A 22093-nucleotide genomic window follows, 5' to 3' on the forward strand; every position below is an offset into this window, starting at 1 on the left:
CAAAGTAATCCCCTTGCGCATTGATAGTGATCCCAGCGTTTTTCCCATGATTCCGTGCATCCCTGGAAGTCTGCAGGTGTAAGTTTCGAAACATATTCTGCGTTTCTTCCTGAATCTCCTCAATTGTGTTAAAACGACGGCCTTTCAATTGAAATTTTATTTTCGGAAAGAAAAAAAGTCACACGGGGCAAGGTGAGGCGAATAGGGTGGGTGAGGAATCGCTATCATCTTTTTGGAAGCCAAGAAATTCCGAACAGCTAGCGATGTATGCGCAGGCGCGTTGTCATGGTGCAGAACCCAGCTGTTGTTACCCCACAGATCTGAACGTTTGCACCTAATGCTTCCACATAACCGCTTCAAAACTTCACAATAGAACATCCCATTGACAGTTTGACTAAGAGGAACAAATTCCTTATGGATAATGCCTTTGATGTCGAAAAAAAAAATCATCACGGACTTCACGTTGCTGCGAACTTGGCGTGCTTTTTTTGAACTTGGCGACTTCCACTGCGACGACTGCTGCTTAGTTTCAGGGTCATACCCGTACACCCACGTCTAATCACCGGTTATGATGTTGGAGATGAAGTTAGGGTCATCACTTGCTGAATTTTTCAATTCCATATAGACAGCTACGCGATTTTGTTTCTGGTCGCTGTTCCAACAGTCTTGGTACGAATTTTGCAGCAATGCATCTATGTTCAAATTGTCCAACAAGATGCATTGCACGCACCCATCTGACATTTGTAAGATTGTACAAACATCATAGATTGTTTGTCTACAATCTGCAACAATATCATCTCGCACCTTCGCGATGTTTTCGGTGTTCGGAAAACGCTCATCGTCATCTACTGTCGTTTGTCTGTCTTTGAATCGTTTGTACCACAAAAAAATTTTACTTTTACTCGTAGCATTGTCATCAAATGCTTTCACAAGTACGCGATGGGTTTCCACACCGGTTTTTTTTTAAGCATGAAGCAAAATTTGATGCAGGTTCTTTGCTCTTTAAAATCTGCTATTTAGAACTTTGCAGAAGCAGTAAAACACACCCGCATGAAAGTCAACAATGCAGCCTCTCACCGTCACGGCTGTTGGAACACTGATTTACAAAGAGTACTGTTAGCCACATCTAGAGGCAGCAGGTCATACCAGCAATGGTTTGTGTGTGAAATTCAAATTCCCCGAACTTTTGACATAATAAAAATTTATTATGTAAATTATATTATTATATTTTATTATAAAAATTTAAAACATAATAAAAAAATTTATTATGGGTAGCAACTCGTATTACATACGAGTTGCTACCCATAATAAATTTTTTCAGCCTTCACAAAGTACAGAATTAGAGAACAGTCTTACCTTTACTTTTTTATGTTCAAAACATTTTCAGGCCTAAGCCCATCTTCAGTGATATTTTTTAATAATTCTTCATCTGTTTACATTCACACATTAAATTATGTCTTTTTACTTTTTTTTGTAAAAATTGGTATTAATAAAATTTAATAACATTTTAAAACGTACTTTGCGGAGGCTGAAAAAATATTATATTATATATTTCTTATAATACTGATGACAACTTTAATAAATTTTGGATCTTTTTGGTAACTTTGTAATTTATTTCTTATTATTACGATACATGATAGTTATGTCATAACTAACCACTTTAGCGTCTTTAATTATAATTAAGCTATTTATTTACTAATTCATAACTATTTTTTATATTAATATATTAGGTAAATTATTCTTTTTCCAAAGAATTTTACCTATTAGGGGATATAACTGGGGCAGATTTAAAACTGACTAAAGGTCACATTGGGATATATACTTTATGAATTTTTGGTTGTCCAAAATCTGCATATAATCTAGAATGGTATTTTAAATTATTATTATTATTATTACAATGAAAAACTGATCTGAATTTTTAAATTTTTTGTTAGTTTAACTAATCTATTAGTTGGGACGTTAATTTCTTAAAATTTATTATCAACTATGTATACTATTATGATAACAAGTGTATTTGTTTTATCTGATTTTACTATTAAAAGATAGTTTTTATTTAACTTTTCTCTTAATTGGTAAATTATCTGTTTATCGATAAATGATTTATTAGTAAATTTTGTTATTTTTAATTATGGAAATTGTAGATGATAATATTAATTATTCCTTATCTGTTGGAATTTATTTCGGAATCTACAACAATGTTTTTACTTTTATAACTATCAATTGAGTTAGATTTAAACGCATTAGTAATAATTCATTTTTCATTAACATCAAATCTGATATTTTGTTAAATTTAAAAATCGATTACTTATGTAATTATCCTAATTATCTCTTACATACACATGTGCATGCATGCACGCATGCACACCCACACTTGAAATAATTGGTCTTTTTGAGTCAAGTCCCAATTGTTAATTGTTATTTGTTAAAATGGGAAAAATGATGCTATTAATAATTTAATTTAGAGTAGGTAGAATGTGTTACCTACTATAGAAATTTCCAAAAGATGCTAATATGTGTATGTGTATGTATACCTATATTTTAATTAATATCCCCAGACAACATAAATTCTTCATAAATGGCTCAATACTTTATACGAGGCATTGGTGGAATTAAATTTCAGGAAAAAGCATAAAGGGTAGTTTCGCAGTTTTGATATTTTTTTTAACTTTTTGTATAGCAGTATAAAATTGAGCTTTAATTTGATATGATGAAATCACTTATTAAAATATTTAAAATTCCAAAATGTTAAGTGAATCCAAATCAGGAGTGGGAGGCTATTCAACATTATTTCTAAATAGTTTTCGGCTCGTCTTAAAAACCTGTTTAACTAAAAAAAAATTAATTTGGTGCTAATCTGGCCATATACAAGGTCTGTTCAGAAAATAACCAAACATTTTAAATTACACGCCAATGAGATATTTAGTGACATGCGGTTGGCAACATTGTGTTCCTCTGTAACCACAAGTTTTTGGATTGTTGAGATCTCATTTAGTTTTTGTTATTGTTATTTGAGTTCTATGTATTTAAGTGTTAATAGTGATTTTGGTAATGTGCAATTTTCTGGAGCAATGATATTAAATTTAGCTTGAAACGGGAAAAATTTCACACAAATGTTTCAACTTTTGAAACAAGCTTACAGAGATAACAATCTGAGTCGTACACAATGTTACGAATGGTTTTTCACAATTTAAAAGTGGTCGTCGGTTAACTGTAGATTACCCTTGACAAAGAAGGCCTTCAACTTCAACTGATCGCATCCACGTTCAGAAAATCAACAATCCGATGCACGTATATCACTGATTGACTATCAGTAAACCTGCAGAAGAGATTAGAATCTCAATTGGATCATGTCATGACATTTTGACTGATAAACTGAAGATGCAGTTTGTTCCTAGTTTGATGACCAAATAGAACAAAGAACATCAAGCGGGCATATGTCGGGCAACTTCTTGAATACCAATGATGATGAAACATTCATGCAAAGGATCATAACGGGAGAGGAAGGCTCGGTTTACCACTACGACATTGAAACAAAAGTTCAGTCATCACAATGGATTGGCAAAGGATCTCCATGCCCAAGATAGCACGTCAGCCTCGATCCACTGTCGGAGTAGTGCTCTCTGTTTTTCGATTTTATTGTAATTGTGCATTTTGAATTCTTGCCTCAAGGTGAAACAGTGAACCGTGCGTATTATCAAGGTGTTTTATAATGGTTACATGAAAAAATCCGCAAAAGGAGACCAAAGTTTTGGCAAGACAACTCATGGTTCCTTCACCATGACAATGTACCCACACTATCAGCTTTGTCAATTAATCGGTTTTGTGCCAAAGATCAAGACTGTCCGCCCTCAACCTCCCTACTCATCAAATCTAGCTCCGTGCGATTTTTTCTTGTTTCCAAGATTAAAATCAGTAATGAAAGAATTTTGAAACTATTGATAACATCAAAGCAAATTCATCACAGACGTTGAAGGCCATTTCCAATGAAGCTATCCAGGACTGCTTCGTGAAGTGGAAACACTGCTAGGAAAAGTATGTGAATAGGAGATGACTTTGAAGGGGGCATGGACCAATAATCTGTAAAATTAATAATAAAAGTAAAAAAAAAAAAAAAATAAAGTTCGGTTATTTTCTGAACAAACCTCATATATACCAGTTTTGGCCTGATTTTCTATCCCATCTGTCTAGGAAGATGTGGTACCTCTTTATATTTTTTTCCAACGACAAAATGATCTGAGAGGTGTTAGTCAAACTTAAGGGATTGACTCAGGACATCAAAAAAAAACAAAAAATTTATTTGGGCAAATCCCTTATCTCAATTCATTACCTTTCTCTCTGCCACCATATTCCCTCTCTGGCAATAGCTCTGTGGAGTCCGGTTAGGTATTCGGCAAGTTTACGGGACTGATTTAGCCAAAATAAATTTAAAAAAACTTCTTGTAGATAAAATCCCTATTTCACTTTATTTCCTTTCTTTGCCATTTTGAAAACTCCAAAACGGCAGCCAATTAAACTTCTTAATCATTAATAGCTTTGTAAAAAAATATTAGTTTTATCAAATAATATTTTATTACATAAAACTTAAATTTTTTATTGTGAACAAAATGAAATCTTATGCATGCAAATAAATTGATAAACTGCTGTGATATGATCACAAAGTAGAATGGAAAACAGAAATGAAATTGCGGGACTGCTTAATTTCCAGTTTTCAAGCGGGTAAATTGGCACTACATTAGACATTTATTAGTTTTCTTGTAATATCATTAAACAGATTTTATATTAATGCGCAAGATTTAATTAAAATGTTTTATTATAAGGAAAATATATAACAGGATTTTAAAAATTTTTTTGCTACGAGATAACATTTCTGCATTTGACACAAATTTGTGAAATATCGCCAAAACATCTAGGAAAAGTTTACAGACTGATTTTTAAAACCGTTTACTAAATCTTTCATCCATAATCTATTTCCAAAATTGTTTCCTATTTGTATAATTTATTTGATTGATTTTAAGGAAAAATAATGAAGTAATTAATATTTAAAAACTCAATGGTGTATTTGAAATAAAGCTTGTCGAGTATGAAATCAGTGAAGTTATGTAACCCTTTGTTGACTTTTTTTATGAATGAATCTGTTTTAAAACAACAGAAATGTATTTTGAGGTTGTATCTTACTAAAAAATGTTTCTAAAGATTAAAGAACCAAAAAAAAAAGAAAAAACCAAAAAAGTCGCGTAACTGAATATTAAGAAACAATTTTACCGTGGAATCATGATTTTTAGAAATGTTGTCCTGTTTTTGTTTTGGCAAAAAATTAATAAATTTCAGTCAAATTTGTTAAATAATTTTTTTGTGAATTTACACCAATTTAAAGTAATATGCATAATAAAAGTGACTACTTACATCACTTTAGCAGAATCTTTCATAAAAGCAACAGCAACGTTAAAATTATATTTACACATTATTTAAAAAAAGTATACTTTTTACAAGATTTTTCTAATTTACTACTTTAGCAAAATCTGCTTGCAATGACATTCTCCATGGCAGTCTTCACCACATCTTGCACAATCTCTCCTGAATCTTCTTCTTTTACATTTAGTGGAACAAACAGTACAGTTTTTTGTTTTCCCAGTAATTTTACTCTTTTAGTCTCTCCACGATCACCACAATCACCTCCAATAGGCCAAGTACAAGTTACACTAGACTCTGCATGTTCCTATTCTTGAAACCAACATGTTGCCACTTCCTCAACTACAGATATAACAAACTGGTATCTAGACTCTATTTTAAATTTTCTTTAGCACAACTTTCCTTGTATAAAACAAATGTATTTAACACAATTCTTGCAACCACATTAAAAGTTACTTTTTTCCAATACTTGACAGTCCTATGCTCATCCAGGTAGCATTTTACTTGGATAAAAGACTGCACACAAAGGAGTTCCGTTAAAGTCCTGAAGATACTGGCAATTGAATGTCCATACCTCTGAGGACATTATGGAAGGTTATATACAATTTCTACTAAAGTTATATAAACATTCAAAAATAACACATGATATTTTTAAGACCAACTTAATTATATGATAAAAAATATCAGTAAAAAAAAATACAAAAAAAAAATCTACAAACAGTTAGTTGGTAGAATCAAAATTATTGGATTAGCAGTGAATAGGTTAAAGCAAACTAAATTTTAAACAACGTTTTAAGGAACATTTTTTTCGAATTTTAACAGTGGATTACATTTAAATAGTGCAACATAATTTCACCAGTACATTTTTATATGACATAAGAAAAGGATACGCTGCAATCAGTTTGCTGGACATAGATGTTTTGGCAGCATTCACAAGACAATCTCGACCAAGTTCTTCAACACTGACTGTCAAGTGTTCTTGAATGTACTTGCAAGCCTCTCTAAAGACAAGAATTACAGACTTAATTTAATTTTACAAGCAGAGTAAATATAATTATACACGACAAATTATAAATATAATATGCACTGTTTTGTTGTTTGAAAATTATAAATATGCACTGTTTCAATTTGTTATACATTTGTTTTATCCTAATGGAATTATCTAATATGGGTATGAAAACAAGAGATAGAAGATGCTGAATATCCAAAGACATCTCAGCAGCAGCAGACTAATCATTTATAAAAATAAAAAAAAACTTCTCATCCCTCCCAATATAAAAAATTTCTAATAACAAAACAGAACTGTGACAGTTATCACATACACTAATCGAAGTGATCATGTAAAATTTAAATGTTTTCATGAGTATTTTTATTTGTAATTAATATAATTCAGAAGAATATTTTTTAACAGGTTTAAAAAAAATGTTTTCCTTGTAATAAATGATTATCAAAATATAATCTTTTCTTAATAAGGAATTTTTCAAAATCTTAGTAATAAGGTCTTTTTCTTTATTATTCCCACCTGGTAACATTCAGCAAGAAATGTTGCTAAGCATTGCATTTTATAATCTCATTGGATGCCCATGAAATCAATTCTGTTCAATTTTTCTAGAGCAATGAATGAAATACAGTTGCTTTATTAAATATCAACATAATCAGTCATTGTACCTCCTTCCAACTGTTAAAATATAAGATTTGAGAGGACTGAATATCTAAATAGAACTATGACAAAAAATGACAATGGGTAAAATTAATGAATATAGTGACAGACAAAAATTTCCTACAGATAAGCATTTGTTCACTAATAACCCAAAACAGTCAAGTAAGCAACAATTATGAATAACTCACATTTATTACAAAGTGGCATAACTCTTCAGTCAGATTTTTTTTTCTGGGTGCACAAAAAAGTGTCATTAAAAGCGCCTGGACTCAATCTAGTAAGCAATTAAAAATTAGACCGATGTAAAACATCTATTCTGTATGCAAAAATCAAAATAAACTATAATAAAAAAACAATACTGAAAATCTAACTTAAAACAGCAAAACCGGATGAAAGACATTATAACATAATCAAATATTTTAAATACAGATGCAGCCTTAAGAAATAGTATGACTTTGGATAACATAGCCGTATTATTTCCTAAAATATTTCTGAAATTAGCCCAATTTAACATTTCCAATACAATCCATAAGGATGTGGTGTATTGTTAGTTGGCAATGGCAGTGAACACAAACGGGTGCACTGCTCCAATTCATTAGGTGTCCATGTATAATATTAGTACGCCCTATTTGTAAACTGCAAATAACACTCCTTTCGATGGTTATTCCAGATTGAAGAGCTCCATGGCAGCACAGTATCCTTGATGTACATAGTTATTATCTACTGTAGTAGTCCAGTCACCTTGCCACCGTCTTCAAAGAATGTATTTAACAGAATTAATACAATCGGCACTTGTAATAGGAATGGTGAAAGACGGTTAGCTACACGCGTCTTCAGCGACCTGTTAATTCTGTCAGAATTACAAATAACACCAAACAATTATTAAGAAATACTGAGGTAAATTCAAACACACCACTATGGAATATTCATAAAAGATGTTGCTCTGCACGACAAAGTGTGTCCCCTCTCTTAAAATCAAACATAGGTTTACTTAAGCAGTTTTTTTTTGGGTGAAAAATGCTTTCGCGTACCTCCCGAGTCAAAATAATAATAAGAGGCTCCTTCTTGAATATTAAAATATTAGCAAAATTGGATTAAAACTATGATGAAAACTAAGATAATAATTAGAATAAAACTGAAATGGTAAAAGAAACGCGACGATTAGGATAATATATGAAACGCAAATAACAAAATAATATCAAAATTTAAGATGGGTTAAATCTTACTTTAATTCTTCTGAGAAGGAACAATGCCAAGTCTAGTACATTCTTGTTATTTGCTTGGATGTGCCATACATTCCTTGCCGATTCAAATTTGCAATGTAAGGCCACATAACATATGCAATACAAAGGATGTGGTGCAAAGCCAAGCAGCAGCAGTCGCATCGGACGCACAATGGTGCGCTTTCCACTCTCATCAGGTATCCGTGAGTAGCTCTGGTATGTCCTAATCGCAATCAACACAGGACCACTTCCTCTTGGCGAATCTTTCTACATGAAGAGTTCCATAGTAACATCGTACCTTTGATGTGTTGGAGTTTATCTGCTGCAGCAGTCCAGTTACTTTGCCACCCTCTTCGAAGTGAATGTTTAATGGGTTAATAAAATCGGTATTTGTAACTCGAGTAGTGAAAGACAGTTGGTTACATGCATCTAAAGCAGTAAAACCTATACGTTCATTACCCAGAATCCCACACAGATAGGGATCCAGTAGAAATTCACCAGCAGTTTAAGTGGAACGCTTTAAATTCCAACCTTTTTCTCAAACTCGAACCAGAGCAGCAAACCATCTCTCACAAATGTGAAGAAAGAAAAGCACTTGTTACGCTGTGTTTTCAAATTATGATTATCTCATAGTGTTAATAACTTAACAGATAGATTTGACTGTAGGTATTTAATAACTGCCAATGTGTTGGCAGAGCAGTCTTCAGTTAGAGTCAAAAAAGTAGGTGTCATAGTATGATAAATAGCTGAATGCGGTTGGCAACTATGTAGAGTTAATGTAGTTAAACAAGTATAATTACGCAGAAAATATTTTAATGAAAAATATTATTAAATACAATCTCAGGTATCACAACACAAAAATAAATAACACATGAAAACATAATTGCATTTACAACCCAGTTAAAAGTAAAAATCCTTCATGAAGAAAAATGCATAATCTTTTAATAATCTATAAAGAATCTTAAATCATTATACAGTCCTTATGTAAATGAGGAAATTTATCTGTAAACATATAGTACAGAATACATTCAGAAAATACAATCATATTCCAAGCTAACAATTATTTAAGGAACACAATTTTATTTGAAAAAATGAAAACAATTTATTTAAATTTCCTTAAATCTTTAACTAAAGTAATTAAAAATAAAATACACTTAATCCTTAAAAAAGGATGTAATACTGTCTAGCTTTGTTACAAAACTATACCCTAAAACAAAGAGGGCCTCATTCCCTCATCTAAAAGCAAATAAAAATTTAACATTTGTTGAAATCAACACAATGTTTTATACAACAAATGAAATTAAAAACAAAAACAGTTATTTCAGTTGTAATAAAATTTTCAATATAATATTATGAATAAGTAAAAATGAACGTGTGTAAAAAACTATGTAACTGCAAAAATTTTTAAATTTATGAAGGTCTATAAAAATATATGTGGTGTTTGTCACATAAACCTCAGTTTATATTAGTTACTATCGCTCTCGGTAACATTTCTTCTTGGCACTCAAGGAGAAAACCGAATGCTCTGACTTGGCTAATTTCATCACAGGTTTACGTTTTTAAAAATGAAGCCAAATGTAGATAATAGTAGCAAAAAAATAAGATTGCAATGCTTAGTAACCACAGTGTGCATGATGTCATTAAAAGACTGGAATGGGAATTATTTACAACTGGAAAAATAGAGGGTATCACAACACAAAAATAAATAATATGTGAAAACATAACTGTGTTTACAACCTAGTTATTTAAATCATCAACAAAAAGTAAAAATCTTTCATGAAGAAAAATGCATACTCTTTTTAACAATCTAAAAAGAAACTCCTCTATTAGTGTTTGGAGTAATTTATTTAATTGCCTATACAAACTGCAGCAGTGCTTCTTATTTATTGTTCCTATTTTTATTATTTCTGAGTTTTTTATATATTATTTTTATTTAATTTCTACAAGTTCAATGAACTGTGCAATTGTAATCAAGCTTTTGTTTTCTTTGATCCCTTAATCGAACACTAGATTATTTTCATCGTTATTTGTGGAACAGTTACACAAATAGCAAGAAAAATGAGATGGGGCCAATACATCCTAAATCATCACCTTTCAAAAGCTAGTTCGGCAATAGAAATTTTTTTACGACTTGATTCATCATTATATGCACGAAACTTATGCGTGGAAATATAAAATGGACAACCGGATGTAAAGTTGTAATGCATTCACTTCCTCACAAACAGGTTTACGTGTGGACATTATTTAGTAAAAAGTCATATAATAGAGTCTGGCTATGCAATATTATAAAGTGAACCTAGAACTATAACATTCACTTATTATTATACTTATTAGCATAATATTTTTGGATCAACTGTTTAAACAATTTTTTTTACAAAACATCAAAACTGATCATTCACATAAACCAAAAATAAACAATTTAATTTGTTTTGGACAAAACACTAAAAAAGTATGTTTTATTCACAGAGTTCTTTACATCTTTCTTATTTTCAATCTTTTCAACATCTATTTATTACAACATCTTTCTTCTCATGAACAATGTCTCTATTAAACATGTATACTGCTCAAAAATAATTTAACTAGATGTTAATAAAAATGTATTGTTGTGTGTATGTGTGCTTGTGCACATATACACACTTTGTTTTTTCAAAATCTATTTTACATTCAAAAATTGTTTTTTTTTTTTTATTATTATTATTACTTTTAAGACCATAATGGATCACTTCTTTTTTTTTTTTTTTGGCAACTTCTTTCTTTTCTTGCTGATTTGTTGTTTTTCAGCTTTTCTTTTTTGCCAGCAATTTCTAAGAGTTTCAGATCTTCTTGCCCTTTCTTGTTCAGAGTACACACCCGGCTTATTGTTTTCTTTGGTTTTGATAGGAATCTTGTTTCTTTATTTTTTAATTTCTCATAGTTTCAGGTTTTCGTTTTTAAGTTTTCACGGGTTATGTCTAATTCCTTCATGTCTTTCTGCACTTCGTATAACCATTTCGGTCTGCTTTTCTTATTCAAGTAAAGTTCGATTATCCGTCTGATAAGTCTTGTCTCTTCCGTTCTGAAAATATGTCCTAGAAAGGAAATTCTCTTCTTTCTAAATTTATTAGTTATCAGGATGATCGTTTTGTAAATCTCTTCGTTTGGAATAATTCTACAAATCCCATCTTTTTTAATGTTTTTCCCGATGCATCGTCGTAGGATCTGTCTTTCAATCTTTTCCAGTTTGTCGGTAAACCTTGTCTGGTATGGTCCAAATATGGTTTCACATCCGTAAAGTATTTCTGGTTAGATAACTGAGTTATAATGTCTTATTTTTGTGTTTATGGACATCCTTTTTTTGTTATAGATGTTTTGTGTTTATATTTGCGGCTTTGATGAGTTTATTTATTCTTTCATTCCAGTTTGGATTTTCTTGGAGGTTGTGCGTGAAGTTTTCCCCCAAATATTTAGAGTTTTCTACTAGTTCTATGTCATTATTGTTTATTTTTACTTTGCTTATGCCTAGCGGGTCTCTCACCATAATTTTGGTTTTTTCGTATGAAATTTTTAGACCGATTTTTCCTGCAATCTCTTCCAGTGTTGACAGTTGGTATCTGGCCTCTTCTATATTTTGGGATAGTAGGGCTAAATCGTCCGCAAAGCCTAGGCAATTTACTGAGATACCTTTTCCAATTTTAACGTTGTCTTTATTTAATTTTTTCCAATCCCGTATTATAAATTCAAGGGCACAGTTGAATAAAAGCGGTGACAGTCAATCTCCTTGTCTCAGTCCTGTTTTGATGTCGAATGGATCAGATATTTCTCCCCTGAATTTAACCTTGGATTTGGTATCCGTTAGTGTTAGTCCGATGATTTTGACTAAAAATTAGGGGTGGAGCCCTAAATTTCTCAGGATTTTTAGCAGGGATTCTCGATGTACACAATCATATGCTTTCTTGAAATCAATAAAAGTCACTACCAGTTTATTCCTTAGTTTATGATACCTTATAATTAATTTTAAATTTAGAATTTGTTCTGGGCAGCCTCGCCATGGTCTAAATCCCCCTTGGTATTCCCTTAGTTCTTGTTCCAGTTGGTCTTTGATTCTGTTGTAAATTATTCTTGATAGAATTTTGTAAGTGCAATCTAGTAAGGAAATTCCCCTATAGTTGTCAGGGTTGGTTTTATCACCTTTTTTATGTAAAGGGTGGATTATTACGGTTTTCCATTCTTCCGGAAATTCCTCTGTGTGCCATATTTTTACCATTCCTTTGTGGAGATTTCTGTGTTCTTTTTCTGACATGTTAGAAAAAGACCGCATAATTCTGCAGTCAGGAAATTTTCTCCACTTGCTTTGTTGTTTTTCATTTGCTTCAGAGCTATCTTTACTTCTGCTAATGTTGGTGGAAGGATGTTTTTTCTTGGTGTTTTAATCTGGGTATTTGTGTTTATTTCCAGAAATTCTTTTGGTTCTTCACAATTCAGAAGTTTTCTAAAGCTTTCTCTCATGATGTTGGCATTTTCTTTATCAGTGTGTGCCAGATTTCCTTCTGAATTTCTTAACATTAGTGTTGGGGCATTAAATGTAGTGTTCTTCAGTTTAAAGTTTTTGTAATATTGTCTTGTATTATTTTTATGGAAGTCTTCCTCAATCTGTTGGAACCAAATCATGTTGGAACATTCCGTTGCCTTTTGGGAATTTGTTTTGAAGTTGTGTCACAACCCTTTCCTTGACAATCTTTATACATCCATTGCTTTTCAACATCCATTACTGAAGGTAATGAACAAGGGCCTTCAAATGTGAAACAACTACGAAACATTTTTTTCTGGGGATGTTTAACCGATTGTTAGATAAGCTGGTGATGTATTTTTATCTGATGCTTTTCTAACTGATGGAACACTTTTTCTTTAAATGTGTTCTACCATAAGAAAATTCAGATGCACAAAGTGTACAAGAGGCTTATCTCTTTCTTCCTCATGGGACTCTAACCTCTAGCCCTCTTGTAACTAACAAAAATGTTAATATGATAAAAATGGGGGACTGTTCGTTTTAAAAATATGCCTTTGAAAAAATTAAAATACATAGTTTCCAAGAGATTCAATCCACCTTGGACTCAAAATGCCTCTAGCTTCCTCTAATTATAAATTGAAAGCTAGGGACATTCAAATCCTTCTTTTTCAGAACGTTGTTTCTTGAGTCATTAAAAATTTAATATTTTCAAGAATAATGCTCAATTTTGTTTTTTTCAAAACTACATCATTATTCAAAAGTATCTAAGAACCTCACTGATGTTAAGGGGGACACTGATAACTTGATAGTACGCGTTTTCAGTGAATTACTTGCTGTCTTGAAATTATAAAAATAAAAAATGTATTTTTTTTATAATTAACCATTATTTTTTAAAACTTCCCTATTTAGATTAGTACTTGAAAAGATTAATGGCTACTTGTACATTAACCAGCAAGCATATTTTTTTTTTACATTCACAGCTATTATATACATATATATATATATTTATATAAAGCTATATACACATATTAGAATTACTATATTACCATAAGGTGTACATAATTTGCATATTTAATATTAATTAGATGAGGCGAATAAAGCGAGTTACATTCGGTTAGGTTATATTGATATACGGACGATTCATCAGTACACATAATCAACATAACCTATGCTAGTTAGCCTTGTCTAATAATATAAATAATAACATTACGTAATATATAATAACTTTATATGTAAAAAAAAAAATATGCGTGCCGGTTAATGCACAATACATTTAAAAAATAAAATATACCTACTTGCAAGCTAAACGATAACCACTAATTATAGATGTAGGATGTATTTTTTGTTTAACCAATTCATCAGCATTTTTTAATAACTCTGCTGCAATAATTACCTGCAACATAAAAATTAAAAAATAATCCATAAAAAAACAAAAACATACAGGTTTTTTATAAGTTCATTTGCAACCAAAAAATATAATATACATGCAGCCCCAATTAACATAGTATAAATTTCTTTATGTCAAAAGATATAAATTCTACCGACAAAAAAAAAATTACAAATACGCAGTACCAATCCAGAATATTAATTGATTTAATAATCTGTTAATACAATTATTTTAAATGGTCATACTAAACGCATTATTAACAGGTTGGGCCAAAGAAATGGTAATTTTTCTTTGTAATATTGGGAGTTCGTAAAGTTTATGTAAATTTATAACTGCCCAGCTACATTTTTGCCATTAGTTAACATGGAGCAGTAGAGTTGAGGTACAACATGTATTCCGTGTAAAATTGTATTAACAAAGTAATAACTGACCAGGCCTAACCAGCCATTCATACGAAGTTTTTTTTTTGTTTAACCTCCAGGTCCGCAGTTAAGCAATTAACACAGAGGATGAGATGAATACTTTGTAGCATGTGTGTAAATGCCATGCCTGACCAGGATTCGAACCCAGGACCTCCAGGTGAAAGGCCGAGATGCTACCGCTCACGCCGGAGTGTAAACTTCCTATGCCGGCATAGGAAGTTTGTTTGGCAATTTACTTCATCGATCCTGTCTCAATTGCTTATGCAATAAACAATGAGGTTAGCAATTTTAAATTAATATTCTCACCTGTGTAGCAAGAACAGTTCACACACTTGACATCTTAAACTGCTACAGTTGCTATTTTGCAGTCTAGCATGATCAGCCCAAATAATATAAGATCAGTCAGGTATATTATCACCCACATAAATTGCAGTTTGTTCAAGAACTGAAGGCTCAGTACTTGAAAAATTGTGAAAATTTTTACAAGTTAATCTATATAAATATAAATGTTCATTTGTTCAAAATCTTAAATCTCAGAAAGTTCTTTACGATTGCTTTGAAATTTTGACAACATTGCATACATGAATACGTGTGTGGTGATATATACCTACTAATTAAATACCTAAGATGTCACACCTGTGATAGGTAAAAACATGTTTTTTTTTAAAATAGTGCTATCTGCTGGACATAAAAGCAACACACGCTACACTAAATATTTTACGATTCCATTTATGTTTCCTGTGTGTCCCACTATAGACCAAAAAACTATTGGACTGATTTACATGTGGGGAAAAAGGGAGAAAGGGCAAAATTGAGTTATAAGTAAAAAAGAAGTCATAATCAAAGTCAAGTAAAATAAGCAATTCAAGCCCAAATACATTTTATTTCTTTCTTAAACAATAAATCAATGCCATACATAAAAAGTATTGAATAAAAGTACTAAACAACATACTAGAATTTTGATAATCAAAAATTAAAAATTATAAAAAAATATTGAGGAAAATGTAATTGCGGCATCAACCATCTCTCTCTCTCTCTCTTATTTTCTGTTGCCTCTGGAACCACTGTGTAAGGTATTACTTCAAAGGATAAATGAGGATATGTAAATAATGAAGATATATATATATGAAATGTAGTCTTCTACAGTCTCAGGTTGGCCATTCCTGAGATGAGTGGTTAATTGAAACCCAACCACCAAAGAACACCGGTATCCAAATCCATATAAACGTCTTTGCTAGAGTAGGTGCGTCAACCACCTAAATTATTTTTGTAGTACGTTCCTACCAAACCTGAATTGAGATTAAGTTAACAATTTATAATTTAAAATGTGCACCGATAGCCTTCAAAACATCTAACAAAAGATAAAAATTTTGGGACTTAACTGGTAATCTTTAGCTGCAGAAAAAATTTAAATACTGAGGCAAGTTCTGTATCCACCCTAATTCATAATGAAGTATTTTTTTACAGTACTTCAAAAATTAAAATAAACAATTCAATAAAATTTTTAAAATTGAACTTAATTTATAAAACCATTATTCAGAATGACTCATTACCAAAAATCTACAATACATAAGTGCAAATTTATATTGAGGATATTAGAAATATACTAAAGAGAAAAAGAATATGTGTAGGAGGACAAAAAAAAGTTGCAAAAGGTTTACATCTTACCCGTATCTGACGATATGGTAATTCTAGCAAATAGCACATACACTCTTCAAAGTTTGTTAACAACCCTGAATGAAAAAGTATGGAATGAAAATAAATATAGAAAAAAACTAAAGTTAATAAAAAGATGATTTATCAGTAAAAGAAAACGTGAAGGAAAAACAGAAAGAAATAAACAATTATACATATTTGGGGTACTACAATGACAAGAGTACTAAAAGAGTGCAATGGAAATAAAAGGAAGGGTAGCAACTGCAAAGGAAGCCTTCAGTAAGAAAAGATAATTACCAGGCAGTAAAAATCTGGACTGAAGAGTTGAGGAAAAGTTTAGCAACGTGCTATGTATGGAGCCTTTAGTCGAAGAAATAAACCAAAGAAGCAAAATGATGAAGAGAGCGGTGACATAATGGCCCTGCCGCCAAGCAGAACACCAGTTAATGATGTTACTCATCAATATTTATAAAAATTTGGTGTATGTGGACCCAACAACATACACAGAATCTCTCTTTTATATATATATATATATATATACACAAAATAGTAAAAATAAGGTCTTGCTTGAAACAAAATTTCCTACCACAGAAGTGGTCCCATCTCCAACTTCTTCATCTTGCAGTTGAGCCAGCTCAACTAGCACTCGGGCGGCAGGATGTTCAACTTCCAACTGACGAAGGATTGTAGCACCATCATTAGTTACAGTTACATCCTATACAAAAAAAAAAACAACACACATTAGTAAACATATTCATTTCTTTTTAAAGAATTCAGAACTATAAAGTAAACCAACATTCAGAAAATCTTTCACTCAACTCTACAACTATATAAATATGTAACTTAAGGTAATTCAAAATCTAAAATGCGTTACAAAAATTACTTACAATTAAACTGTCGTAAAAACAAACAACAAAATCTACAATAAATAACTGTTTAGTTAATTAAGTAATAACAGTTTAAACACTCACCCCAATATCATCGACAAGCATTTTATCCAAACCAACAGGTCCCAATGAACTTTTTACGATATTGGCAATCGCAGCTGCGGCCATAACTGAAATTAAAAAAAGCTATTAGTTAAAAATTTTAACTAAATCTCCCGTAATTTTTCAAAACAATATTTAAAGATCCAACATTAAAATCATTGAACTAACGCACAATATAAGGTATGTGAATTTTATATTGCAACGTGCCAGAAATGGAGGTTTTTAAAACATGTATGTATTTAAAATAATATCAATTAATGGCAATAACAAATAAAATGTAAATAATTATAATATTTCATATTGCATATTACTAAGCTTACATTTAATTTTAAGCTTTATGAGACATAACGAAAATAGTGTTTAATTTACTTAATTTTGTAACAATCAATGTAAACATGAACAAGAAAGAGTTCTTTTTTTTTATGAGGAAGATTTACCACACAACATTCAGTCCAATTCTGATAAGATTTTATACAAATTTGTGTAGACCTATATGAGGCAATCTATTGGTAAAATTTTGAGGTCAACCAACAAATATAATTTGGGGTCAATAACAAAGTAGTCAATCAGATTTCGGTGGATTAACATTAAGCACCGATTTCGGTACTATAACATTAAGGTTATATTATTAATAAGTTGTATATGTTATGCATATTTAATGTTAATTATAAGAGGTTAGCGAGTGAAGGTTATATTTAGTTAGGTTATTTTGAAATACCTACGATTTGTCAGTACACCAAGTCAACATAACCTAAACAGCAGCTGTAGCTGCGGTGGCGTTAATACCAAAGTACCACTAATTTTTTTTTTAATCAAATTTTGGCTTGGCTAGTGATAAAAATCTAAAAATTGCACAACTTTTTTTGTAGATATTTATGGCAAATAAAAACATTTTTTGTGTATTGTACTAATAAAAAAGATATAACGACTCAAAAATCATAAAAAAACCTGTTAAAAGCGATACCATTTTCACTCACTAAATAAGTGCTCCAAGGGTCTTGTCTTCTTGACACTTAAATATTTTTATACTTATTACTACAGTTGAAGTAGACTTGTTTGAACCATTCTACTGCAGTGTTCATGTTATAACATGCACTTGAAATCACTTCCAGTCATCAGGGAAATTCATGCTGCAACATGTTAACTTAAGCTTGTTGCATCTTTAGCTTTGCAGTTACTGGTCAGTCTTACATAGTCAGTGAACTGTTCACATCTTTACAGTGTCTCAAATTTCATCCTATGTTTGAAAGTGTTTATTACATAAATAAGTTTTACTTAATATTATAATTGCAAATTTTAAAATCAGTTAAATTTTTACATTATTTTTAAGTAAAACAATGGAAGAACAATGTTCCATACGAATTTATGTGAATGAAGAGTGTCATAAAACAATGTATAGTGTGTAAAACAATGTACAGTGCCAAAAGAACTCATTAAAATATGTGAATTTGGTAATGAAAACCAACAACTCATGTTTTTATGTGTTAATTCAGATGTCACGTGTTTGGAAATATCATGAAAAAAATGTTTTTGTCCAAATTCAGTCACCTGTTTGTACAGTTTTGTTGTGATCTTTTGAAAACTCATAAAAAAACAGTTAAGAAAAACATAAGACAAGTAACATTAAAGCAAACTCTTAAAAAACACATTTTTTCAAATTTAAATTTAGCTCTTGGAAAGTCTTTTTGTGTTAACAGTTTCAAAAGTATTTTTTTCTCAGCAGAACAAAGAATTACAAGAAAGTGAAGGCCATGAGCAATACATTGCCCCACATTACAATATTGAACAATTGGATGCTGCTTGTAGTGTTTTGGGTGTATCACCTTCATCACAATTGAAAAAATTAGGCACAGATCAAAGGCCTGCAAAGTTCTGAGAAAGTTGAAATCATCTGAACTGACTACACTGACAGGTTGTTCTCACACAATTTCAAGAGAATTATCTAAAGAGATATCACAGCTGCTGGTTAACCACACAAAATAATAAACTTTTATTCATATAAAAACAGGCTATTTCATTGAAGAATAAATAAAATTTTATATTTTCCACGATAGTGTTTACAAAAATAAACAAATTTAAAAATTAAAATGAATTCTTGAAAAAAGATGTAGGTTACTTATTGAAATCTCAGTTTGGGTAAGTTACAAGTATTTTTGAATCAAAGTTGTATTAGGTTACTAGTATTGGTTAAGTTATCATTAAATTACGATCTATCATTAATAATGTAAAAAAAACTAGTTTTAAAGTATTGAACGTCAGTTTGAACAATATAGGAGCTAAACATAAAAATATAAAATGCAAAGAAGACAAGAAACCCCCTTGGATGGAGCACTTATTTAGTGACTCAAAATTGTATCGCTTTTAACAGGTTTTTTGTGATTTTTGAGAGGTTATAACTTTGTTATTAGTACAATGCACAAGAGACCTGTGTATTTGCCATAAACATCCACAAAAACACTGCAAGTTGTGCAAATGAGATTTTTATCACCAGCCCCATCAAAGTTATTTGAAGCCAAAATTTGAATTTTAAAAAAAAATTAGTTTTCAAAAATTCAAAAACTTTAGAGTAAGTATATCACCCATTAATATTATTTATGGTAAACTACTTACATATACACCTACATATAAAAATAATAATTCTGTGTATGCCATCCCTGCCTCTTGAAAAAATTACAGAAATAAAATTTCACAGTTTTTCATGTTCAACTTAATTGGTAATTTTCTCAGAGAAAAATTGATATAGGTAAATAAACGACTGGACCAATCTTTTACTTTGGGAAAATATGATTAAATTGGTTTTTGTTTTATAGGATCAATAGTGTTTTAGTTATGATTTTTTCCATAAACCCTTACAATCAATAGCAGTTTACCTACATTTTATTAAATGCAGGTAAACTGCTTAATATAAATGCTGTGTCTAATCAGGATTCACAGATACAGAGGTTGGTTAAATACAATTATTCAGTATCTACCATTACTGTTTTCCAACATTTATTTTGAGCAAATAAAATAATTTTAGTATCGAAGATTAAATTCAGTTATTTCGTAACTAATTTTTACTTCGCAGGTCTTGCAGTCTTCTGAAAACTGGACTACCTAAAATTAACAAATACATATTTAAGATGTTATGAGAAATACCTTCTTGGAAAAATTATTTACACCTACTTCATTTAAGTAAACTATGTATTCAATACATTCATCAGAACAAAGCACAGTAACATTATTTCATTACTACGACTTTATTGACACTTTGTATCAATCATGATTCTTATACTTAAATAAATAACATATTATTCTGAATTTATAAAGCTGAACCGACACTATGAAACTACTACACCGCAGTAAATAATAAAATAATACATACGCCATGGAATGAGGTTATGTTCCATATAACTAAATCCAGTCTTTTTTTTAACACACAGATTACGCTTACCATTAAATAAAACATTAACAACAAAGCTTTCTTGTAGTTTAATTCATAACATGTACAGTGATTTTCCGACAGAAACTTTTCCGCTTGAAAGAATAAGCGACCGGATTATATCGCACATGGTTTCAAAATAGTTCCAAACTGAAAATATATAAATGAAATGGAAATAATTGGCAAATATTAAGTAAAAACATTTAAATAAATACCATTTTGCGTCCTCACTGGTGTTCCAGAAGAACGAGAACCTGCAAGCGAAAGCGTACTAGCTATTGTAGACATTTTGAACAACAAAAATCAACCCATGCAACTCCTTAACGCAGCTAAATGACCATACTGCTAGTACAATTCCGTAGGCGTTGATGATCACATGAGATTACTCATAAAATGTAAGTATTCCAATAGCATGCTTTTTAACAAATTAAACTTTTAAATTCTCTAATACTATCAAATGTCGTTATGAATATTATTTTAACATTTATAAAATTATCACTTGTCATATATTTTTACAATTGCAACATATATAACATTAAGTTATTTTTTTAAGGAACGATAAAAAATCGTGAATATAAGTATGCCATCCAAAATAAATCATGAGACCGCAGAAAAAATGACTGATTGTCACTCCACAATCAAAATCCAAACGTTGGTACTTCTATCTGTGGTAACAGAAATTGTGACATCCAAGAGCTTGTAATTTACTACACTCCTGGATAAAAAAAATATTTTATTTTTAAATTTTTTAGACAAAAAATTCAGTTTTGAAATTTTTTTTTTGAAAATTATTTATGAAAAGAATATGCCAAAAAAGAAATCACAACTTTTTTCTACCTCGTATAAGTACGAAGCTTACTCTCTAAATTATATTTAGTCATTTTTTTCAATCCTAATGGATTTTTATATAATCAGTTAAAAAAATTATTACGATTATAAAATGTCAATCAAAGATCTGTTCCTTTCATAACAAGAAATGATATTTTGTTAATTTTTATATTTTTTAAGGTTATTAAGTTAACAAAAAGGTTGGGGGGGGGTAACTTGTGTATTATAGCGGTGCCACTATCGTTGGGAGGTTATAACAAAAGTGACTGCTGATAAGTTAAATAACTACGTTCTACAGAGTGATTTTTTAGTCCTGTTACCCAATTTTAAATGTAATTTACGAAAGGGAAATTTAGGTGGAATAAAAAATGTATTTATTACTTACAAAAGAGATTTAATAAAAGGCTATTACTTACATAATTGTTAAAGAATATGCTCAAAATGCTCACCCCTTGCGGTTATACACGCACGGACTCTTTTCAGCAAATTGCAGAAACCTTTTTAAGAGTGGGATTGGAAATATTTGTGATCAAGTCTGTAATATTGACTTTAAGTTCATGAATAGTGTGAAGATTGTTTTTGAAGGCCTCGGACGTAATATAGCCCCACAAA

At 30.7% G+C, this 22093-nt stretch overlaps 1 protein-coding gene across 1 annotated transcript in view; it reads right to left on the reverse strand.

Moving 5' to 3' along the window:
• Window positions 1-21028, reverse strand: part of CCT1 (chaperonin containing TCP1 subunit 1) — a 57079-nt gene extending 36051 nt beyond the window's left edge. The window contains exons 1-5 of the mRNA XM_075353948.1: window positions 20869-21028; window positions 17215-17300; window positions 16830-16958; window positions 14074-14171; window positions 6300-6410 (exon numbers count right to left, since the gene is read on the reverse strand). Of these exons, the coding sequence (XP_075210063.1) occupies window positions 6300-6410; window positions 14074-14171; window positions 16830-16958; window positions 17215-17300; window positions 20869-20941 (497 nt within the window). The 5' untranslated portion in view covers window positions 20942-21028. The remainder of the gene's footprint in view (window positions 1-6299; window positions 6411-14073; window positions 14172-16829; window positions 16959-17214; window positions 17301-20868) is intronic.
• Window positions 21029-22093: the final 1065 nt, after the last annotated feature.

The sequence above is a fragment of the Lycorma delicatula genome, chromosome 1 (genome assembly GCF_047948215.1).
Source record: "Lycorma delicatula isolate Av1 chromosome 1, ASM4794821v1, whole genome shotgun sequence".
Classification (NCBI taxonomy): domain Eukaryota; kingdom Metazoa; phylum Arthropoda; class Insecta; order Hemiptera; family Fulgoridae; genus Lycorma; species Lycorma delicatula.